This window comes from Mastomys coucha, unplaced genomic scaffold (genome assembly GCF_008632895.1).
Source record: "Mastomys coucha isolate ucsf_1 unplaced genomic scaffold, UCSF_Mcou_1 pScaffold23, whole genome shotgun sequence".
NCBI classification, from domain to species: Eukaryota; Metazoa; Chordata; class Mammalia; order Rodentia; family Muridae; genus Mastomys; species Mastomys coucha.
The window spans coordinates 58756320-58765777 of NW_022196906.1; the positions used below are offsets into that span (position 1 = coordinate 58756320).

General features: G+C 38.9%; 1 protein-coding gene and 1 non-coding gene across 6 annotated transcripts in view; both read left to right on the plus strand.

Moving 5' to 3' along the window:
- Positions 1–9458, plus strand: part of Tipin (TIMELESS interacting protein) — a 22871-nt gene extending 13413 nt beyond the window's left edge. For all 5 annotated transcript variants that reach the window (XM_031344470.1, XM_031344469.1, XM_031344467.1 and 2 more), the window contains 2 exons: positions 5218–5424; positions 8964–9458. In XM_031344470.1, the coding sequence (XP_031200330.1) occupies positions 5218–5424; positions 8964–9127 (371 nt within the window). In that variant the 3' untranslated portion in view covers positions 9128–9458. The remainder of the gene's footprint in view (positions 1–5217; positions 5425–8963) is intronic.
- Positions 481–615, plus strand: LOC116074147. The gene has a single exon (XR_004112105.1).

Here is a 9458-nt window from a genome sequence, read left to right on the forward strand (position 1 = left end):
AATTTTAACATTTATATTGTGCGTGTGCTTGTGTGCCATGGCATGTGTGTGGAATCAGGACAACTTCTGGAGTTAATTTTTCCATCATGTGGGTTCCAGGATTGAACAAAGGTTGTGAAGCTTGTTTGAGAACTTACTGACTTCATTGATGTTTTACAGTTCTTGTCAGTACAAATATATATTAAATTAGAGTGTTCATATGCATAGAAACCATTAGAAAAACTGGCTCTGGGAAATTAGGTAGAATAGTTTGTTGATGAACATTTCCTTTTATTTCATTGAATGTGTAGATTTGAACTTTGTGTAATAGATTACACATCTTGTTTTCCCACCACTTGAGAGGTGGAAGTAGGAGATTCAGAAGTTGAAGGCTGTCCTTGACTACATAGTGAATTTGAGGCTAAGTTGGATTATACAATACCCCATTTAAAAGAAAATCCAAAAAAACCAGATCCATGGCTAGACTTTAGGAAGACCTTTGTGACTGTACCTGGTATTGATTGCATTGTTAGTTGTACAATGCAACCGTAGACAGTCACATACATCAAAACAGATGGTTCCTGCCGACAGAGTCTGTATAGTTGTCAGATTTTCTGTGCGATGGCTCCATACAGAAAGATTTTAAAAACTTCTTTAAGCCGGGCAGTGGTGGCGCATGTCTTTAATCCCAGCATTTGGGAGGCAGAGGCAGGTTGATTTCTGAGTTTGAGGCCAGCCTGGTCTATCTAGTACAGCCAGGGCTATACAGAGAAACTCTGTCTTGAAAAACTAAAAAACAAAAACAAAAACAAAACCAACTTTTTAAAACATGTATGTTTATTTATATGTGCATCTGTATGTGAATGTGTGAGTGCAGTTATCCAAACACTGGAGCTGGCTTTATAGGAAGTTGTGAGCTGCCTAATATGGATGCTGGGAAACAAACTATAGTCCTCTGTAAGAGCAGCACTGAACTGTCTCTCCAGTCCCTTATATTTATTTTTAGTTAGTAATGTATATGGTGAGTCATAAATAGTAAGCGCCATACAGAATCTTATTGTTTAAATCAGTGGTTCTCAACTTTGCCAATGCTGCAGTCCTTTAACACAGTTCCTCATGGTGATGTTGTAGTGACCCCCAACCATAGTTATTTTTGTTTCTAGTTCATTACTATATCTTTGCTACTGTTATGAATCATAATGTAAATATCTGTGTTTTCTAATGATTTTAGGTAGCCCCCGTGAAAGGGTTGTTGGACACTCCCCTCTGATCTATAGGTTGAGAACCACTGGTTTAGTCTGGGATTTTGAATTCTTTTAAAAGATGGTATTTATTAATGGTATACAATTCTGCACATGTCAAAATAATTACTATGATATGAAATACCAGAGCCTATATTCCTGGTTTAGTTGATTTATTTAGCAGCACTTTTTTGACCTGTCTACTATTGTGCTGAAGGCTCGAGGATAAAAGATGAATAAAAATAATCCTCTTAAGTTCATAAGTATACAGATTGAGTTAGACAAATAACATTATCAGTAGTTTGACAGGTGTTGTAATTAGACATGTGAGTGGAATGCAGTGGACAAAGTTATATTAACTGGGAAGAAGCTTCGTAGTGTTTTTATTAAACAGTAGAGGTCAGCCAAAGGTGGTTTGGAATATATGCCTTGTACATAGGCATATATTAACATGAGCCATTCAGAAGAATCATGTTGACATGTAAAGTACATAGAAAGGCCTTACTCAGAGATCTTTATTTTCTTTCATCTTTTTCTTCCTTGTTTGAGGCAGAGTCCTGTCTAAAACCTGAGTGCTGGGATTCCAGCTATCTATGTATGTTGAGCAAATAGACCCCAAACAAAATTTGTTTTGGGGTTGGGGAAATGACTCAGTGGGTAAAGCGCTTGCTTTGTAAGCATGAGGACTTGAGTTTGGATCACCAGCACCCATGTCAAAACCAGGAGTAGTAGTGTGACATAATCCCAGTAGAGACAGAAGGACCTAGGGCTTGCTGGGCATCCAGTCTAACTTAGTATTGAGCTCCAGGTTCAGCGAGAAAACTTTTTTCAAAAAATAAGGTGGAGCCGGGCGGTGGTGGTGCACACCTTTAATCCCAGCACTTGGGAGGCAGAGGCAGGCGGATTTCTGAGTTTGAGGCAGGACTGGTCTACAGAGTGAGTACCAGGACAGCCAGGGCTACACAAAGAAACCCTGTCTCGAAAAACCAAAAAAAAAAAAAAAGGTGGAAATAATACAGGAAGACATTTGATGTTGACCTTGTCTCCAGACAGACATGCAGATACAACATCCACACACACAGAAAGCTTGGGTATTTAATTAATTTTAATGTGTGTATTTTTATCTTAATATAAAAATCTTATTTTTTTTAATTAAAAATATATTACAGCACAACTCTAAAGCAAACATAGTGTGATTGAGTAATTCTTCCAAAAGTCTGGGGTTGGGGCCGGGACTGGGGCTGGTGAGATGGTTCAGCAGGTAAAGGTGCTTGTCACCAATCCTGACAACCAGAGTTTGGTCCTTGGGGTCAACTGGTGGAAGGAAAGAACCAACTCCTGTGAATTGTCCTCAAACCTCCATAGGTGTACCATGGAATGTATGTGTACATGCATAAACACCTACCCACACACGATAAATAAATGTAACTTAGAAAGTTTTGGGCTGATACTCAATAGAATCATTTGAATATAGGATTAGATTAACTTTTCAGGTTTTGGTTTTATACACAAGGATGTACACATCCAAATAGAAATTAGAATCACATGAATGTGCTCAGTGAGTCTTTCATTCCTCCTTCCCTTCCTTCCTTAGGACTAAGTATTGGACTTACGTGGCAAGCACTACTGTTGAGGTATTCTTTCTCCCAGGCCTTCTTTCATCTCCTTTTCTTGAGATAGTCTTTTTCATTCTAGGGCTGGCCTGGAACTTATTATATAGCTTAGATTGGCCTTGAATTTGTGGTAATTCAGCCTCCCAAGTGCGAGGTGCGAGCTACCATACAAGACTTTTAGCCCTTCTTTAAAAAAGCGGGTTGTGGGGAGTCCGGGTAGGGGCCTGGAGAGATTGGCTCACTGGCTGTTCATCCAGAGGGCATGGGTTTGACATCAGTAACCATGTGGCAGCTCACCTGTAACTCCAGTTTCACTGTCCCTCATTTTTTAACGCTCATCCTTAACTGCTGGAAATTTTATTGGTAAATATTATTTATTCTTTTTCTATGATTATATTTTTAAAATTTATCTACTTTTTATGTGTGGGAACAAATATACCTTTATTTGCTAAACCACCTCACTGGGCTTTTCTCTATCCTTTCTTTACTTGGTTTTTCTCTGAATGAATCAGGCATTAGATTAGATACCCGCTATACCCTAACAATAGCTTTTTTGTGTAGCCCTGGCTGTCCTGAAACTCACTCGTAGACCAGTCTTGGCCCTCGAACTCAGAGATCTGCTTGCCTCAGCCTCTCCAGTACTGGGTGGGTAGCACCTCACTAAGATTTTTATATTTCTGACAGAGCTATTGTCAGTCAAGTCAGTCCTCATCTTAATGTTGCAGTGGTTTCTTATTTCATTAAGAGTAAAACCTGGAATTTCCCCTGGAACAAAATAGTTAATTTTTTTTCCCTCTTCAAACTGTGCTTAGATATCAACTCATTTAAATCTTCCTGACTACTCTGTTAAAATTACATCCCTCTCATTCATTGCTTTTTCCTGCTGTTTCCTCTTTTCTTTCTTCCTTTTTTTTTTTTTATTTTTTGGGCTATTCGAGATGGGTTTCTCTCTATTCCTGGCTATCCTGTGGACCTCCCAGGTGCTGGGATTAAAGGCTCATGCCATCATGCCTGATTGTTTTTTTTTTTTTTTTTTAAAAAGAAAGACAACATCTCAAGTTAAGTGGGGGTGGTGAGCACTCAGATGTCTGAGTTCAAGGCCAGCCTGATTTACAGATCAAATTCTTTTTTTTTTTGAAGATTTAGTTTATTTATTTTATGTGAATGAGTACACTGTAGCTGTACAGATGGCCGTGAGCCATCATGTGTGTGGCTGCTGTTGAATTCAGGATCTCTGAGGCCCACTTGCTCCAGCGTAGTTTACTGCAGCTGTCTTCAGACAGCACCAGAAGAGGGTGTCCAATCATTACGGGTGGTTGTGAGCCAGGACCTTTGGAAGAGCAGTCAGTGACTGAGCCATCTCGACAGCCCCTTACAGATCAAATTCTAAGGTAGCCAGGGCTATATAGAGAAACTCTGTCAAGAAAAAAAAATCAAAAAACAAAAGTCAGGGTATCAAGTAATCCAGGATAGCTTTAAACTTGCTAGGTAGTAGAACCTTGAACTTCTCATCCCCCTGTCTCCACCTATGTCTGGTATACTGGAATTACAAGTTTGTACTACCAAATTTGACTTTCTGTTTTTTGGTTTTTTTTTTTTTTTTGGTTTTTTGAGACAGGGTTTCTCTGTGTAGCCCTGGCTGTCCTGGAGCTCAGGCTGTAGACCAGGCTGGCCTCGAACTCAGAAATCCACCTGCCTCTGCCTCCCAAGTGCTGGGATTAAAGGCGTGCGCCACCACCGCCCGGCCTCAAATTTGACTTTCTTAAATATATATATATAGAAATATATATATGTATATATATGTGTGTATATATATAGAAATATATATATAATTTTTATTTTTTGTGTGTTTTCGAGACTGTGTAGCCCTGGCTGTCCTGGAACTCACTCTGTAGACCAGGCTGGCCTCGAACTCAGAAATCTGCCTGCCTCTGCCTCCCAAGTGCTGAGATTAAAGGCGTGCGCCACGACCACCTGGCATCATATTTTGTTTTTTGAGACAAGGTCTTAAGCTGACCTTGAGCTCACCACTGATGATGATCCCCAGCCTCTATCTTCCAAATATGGGAATTACAGGAGTTCTTCACCACACCCAGTTTATGCATTACTGGAGATCAAACCCAGGGCTTTGTGCTTGCTATACCAACTGAGCTATCTTCCCAGACCCCTTTTGTGATGTAACATGCAGCTTACTATAAGAGTAATTTGTAAATATTTCTTTTACCTGAATCAGCCAGTGCTGGTCACATTCTTCTACCTCCCAAATGCTTTCTTCAGGTCAGGCCACTTGCCACTTTAAAACTTTTTCAGTTGAATGTTGTATAAGTTCTTTCTCTAACTCATCTAATACTACAGTTGTATTAACTTTTTATTTTCTACCACAGATGAAGTTGAGGAAACTAATAGCCTTGATGTAACTGCTACTGGATTTGATCCCTTTTTGACAAGTTCATCTGACAGCAAGAAGTTTGCTTCTGAATCAACTAGAAGCCTAACAGAAGAGCAGCAACAGAGAATTGAGAGAAATAAGCAGTTGGCCTTGGAAAGAAGGCAGGCAAAGCTATTGAATAATAGCCAGTCCCTAGAAAATGGTAAATTTTATGCTGTTTTTTATGAGCTACTATATAATATCAAGGGCATGTTAGAAATTTTAACTTCTTTACTATCTCTTGAAATAATACCTCTAGGAATAGAAAAGTGATGTTAAGTTTATGTATGTATTTTAGAGAGAGTGTCAGTATATGTATGCTTGCTATTGGGAATCCTTAAAGAATGTTTAAGATGGTTTTCTGGACAACTTTCTCATAGTGCCAATATATTAACAATGTATTCTTCTTTGACTTCTTATCCTAAAGTACTTTACATGTATGTATGATACTTAGGAAAATTATTATTGTGGAATCAATACACTTTAGTTCTGGGAATTGAACCCAGCACTTTGCACATACTAGGTAGGTACTATATCATTGAGCTACACAGGGTCTCAGTAGTTTGACTAGGCTAGCCTTAAATTAATTCTATAACCTAGGCAGGCCTTGAGCTTGCCTTTATCTTCCTCAGCTTCCTGAGAGCTCAAATTATAGGCTTGCACTACTGCTCTAGTGTGTGCTCACTGAGGATCAGCAACCAGTCTCTGTGATGCAGATGGGGACTAAAATGCTTTTTTAGGGATGGTAGACATTGGCGATTGAAACGGGCTTGGACAAGCTGAGTAAGCACTCTTTCACTGAACTGTATCTTTCAACCCTTCCTTAAGTTTTTATTTTGAGTTTAGGTATTCCTAAGTTACACAGTTAACTTTCCACTTATCCACTGATCTTCTGCCTCTGCCTCCTAAGGTGATGGGGTTACAGGTGTGCTGTGTACTCGGCTACTAAAATGCTTTTTATTACATTGTCCTATTTTTGTGAGATGTACTTTTTATAGTTTACTTATCTGTAGCATTTCTTTCCCACTTTAAAAATTGCCTTAAACTTCCTGTCTTTATTTCATTATTTTTGGTATATAAATTGGACCCAAGTCCTTATGCATATTAATGCCTTTATTCCACCCTGGATTGTACCCCAGCACAAATTTGCTTAGTTTTTTTTTTTGTTTGTTTGTTTGCTTGTTTTTTAAACAAACTGGGTTCAGAACAGAGATATTATGTTTCTGTTTGTTTTTTCAAGACAGGGTTTCTCTGTGTAGCCCTGGCTGTCCTAGAATTCTATAGATGAGCCTGGCTTTGAACTCAGAAATCCACCTGCCTCTGCCTCCCAAGTGCTGGGATTAAAGGTGTGCGTCACCACTGCCCGGTTATGTTTTTTTTTTTAATTATGTATCTAATATATATCTGATTATATGTGTGTGAGTTTAGGTGCCCAGAGTTAATAGGCTGTTGTAAGGTCCCAGTGTGGGTGCTGGAAACTGTACTCGGGTCTTCTGCAAGAGCAGAACATCTCATTAACACCCGAGCAGTCTCTAGCCCCGAAACTATATTTAAATTTATATATATATATATATGTATATATATATATATATTTTTTTTTTTTTCAAGACAGGGTTTCTCTGTGTAGCCTTGGCTGTCCTGGAACTCACTCTGTAGACCAGGCTGGCCTCAAACTCAGAAATCTGTCTGCCTCTGCCTCCCAAGTGCTGGGATTAAAGGCATGTGCCACTACCGCCTGGCATAGATTTATTTATTTATTTATTTATTTATTTATTGTATACAAATGTTTTGCCTGAATAAAAGCACTTGCTGTACCTACAAGAGGGCCTGAGTTTTGTTCTTTGCACCACCATTGTGTGGTTCATAATAGTTTATAACTGCAGTTTTAGGAGATCCAATTCTCTTTCTGGCCTCCTTGGGAGGCAATACAGTATACACATGTAAATACAGATAAATAAAAATAAAAACATAAAAAAAGTAAATACTATGTTGTAAAATGTCTCATCCAGCTGGCCAGTGGTGGGGGAAGCCTTTAATCCCACCATTCGGGAGGCAGAGGCACGTGAAGATTTGTGAGTTTGAGGCCAACCTGGTCTACAAAGCGAGTTCTAGGACAGACAGGGCTGTTACATGGAGAAACCTTGTCTTGAAAAACAACAACAGAACAAAAATAATAATAAATAAATACCTAAAAAAGGAACTAGTTATTTCTCATCTAGCCAGGCAGTGGTGGTGCATGCCTTTAATTCTAATACTTAGGAGGTAGAGGCAGGTGGATATCTGTGAGTTCAAAGCCAGACTGGTATACAGAGCAAGTTCTGAACTGAAGGAGCTCCTGGGCTCACGTGCATATACCTCCACAGGAGCTGAAGGGGCTTGCATGGCTCCAGCCTCATATGTAGCAGAGGGTGGCCTTATCTGGCATCAATAGGAGAGACCCTTGGTCCTGTGAAGGCTTAATGGCCCAGTGTAGAGGAATGCCAGGGTGGTGAGGTGGAAGTGGGTGGATGGGGGAGCACCCTTATAGAAGTAGGAGGTGAGGGTGGGGTAGGGGTTTGTAGAGGAGAAACCAGGAAAGGAGAGAACATTTGAAATGTAAACAAATAAAATATCCAATAGAAAAAAAAAATGAAGATATAATGGTGGATAGCAGTGGCTTCTTACCATCTTAAAGTTTACCTGACAATAGGGATTTAAGGCTCATTTTCTGTTTATAAATTTTCCAAAATATAAATAAGTATTTTAAGGTTTCTTTTTCTCCAGACAGGGTTTTAAGTGCTGGGATTAACAGGCATATGTCATGATCCCTGGTTTAAGTTTTCCTTTTTTTTTTTCAAGACAGGGTTTCTCTGCATATCCCTGGCTGTCCTGGAACTTATTCTGTAGACCAGGCTGGCCCTGAACTCAGAAATCCACCTGCCTCTGCCTCCCAAGTGCTGGGATTAAAGGCATGCGCCACCACTGCCCGGCTTAAATTTTCTTTACTATTAATCACTTTGATTTAAAATTTAACTGCATTTGTTTTGACAGGTTGTGTGTGCAGGTGTGGGTATGCATGTGTATATTGCACATACAAGGCGGGATAATTTGGGAGTCTGTTCTCTCCTTTCACCATTGGGTCAATTAGGCTTGACCTTTACCCACTGAGTCATCTTGCCTGGCCTGTGTCTAATTTTTTAAAAAATCTCTAGTTTTTTTTTCTTCTTTTTTTTTAAAATTATTAGATATTTTCTTTATTTACATGTAAATTTCTCCCTTCCCAGTTTCCCCTCTAAAAAACAAAGAAACAAACAAAAACAACAAAAACAAACCCCAGCTGCCTCCCCACTCCCCATCCCTGCCACCCCACCCTCTCCCTCTAGTTTTATTTTGAATGAGAAGTTACATTTGAGTAAGAATGAAGAGTTTGAATGTAATATCACGTTAGGACACTTCTGGATGTGAGAGTGCCGGGATTGAATCCAGGGCCTCATGCTTGCTGATCTGAATTGATTCTACGACTGAGCTACGCCTTCCCCAGGACCCTTGGCATTTTAAGTGTGGTTTTATGCATGTGTGAAAAAGTGGTTTATATTTAGACTTAGTTATCATAATTAGGTGATTATAGATCTGATTTCTATCAAGTAAGCTTTGAAGAGATTTGTATTTATCAAGATTGGATCAGTTGCTCATAATGAGTAATAATGATTTGATTTTTCTCAGACGTGACAGTTGAAGAGAGCAGTACTGGTGAGGATCAAGAAGAGTCAAATGGATTAAACAGAGACACTACTGGTGATCCACATGATGTTCCTTCTGCCAGTACACATGAAGAGGAACAGTTCAAAGCAGAGGAAACACAGCTGGACTATACTAACTTAGACTAATCCAGAAATAACTTTGTTATAAGTAACCAACCTTCTACAACAGAATCCTGCAAGCTTGGGGTTATTTGTAGTTTTTTTCTACTTTGTATAAATCCTTAAGTCTTAAGACTTATGTGGATTCCTGCTTAAAATACAGTGACTATTTAAATTGTTTCCTACTTATTTTAGTAAGTCTATTTATTATTTTTGGTGTCCTGTATAAGTCTGAATTATAAGCTGTTTTGTAGTTTGCATTGAATTGTTTCTCACTAAATTGGGTACTGATTTAAAATTAAATATTCACTGACTATTAGGTCAGTTTTTATAAAGAAATAAATTATTTTGAAGGCAA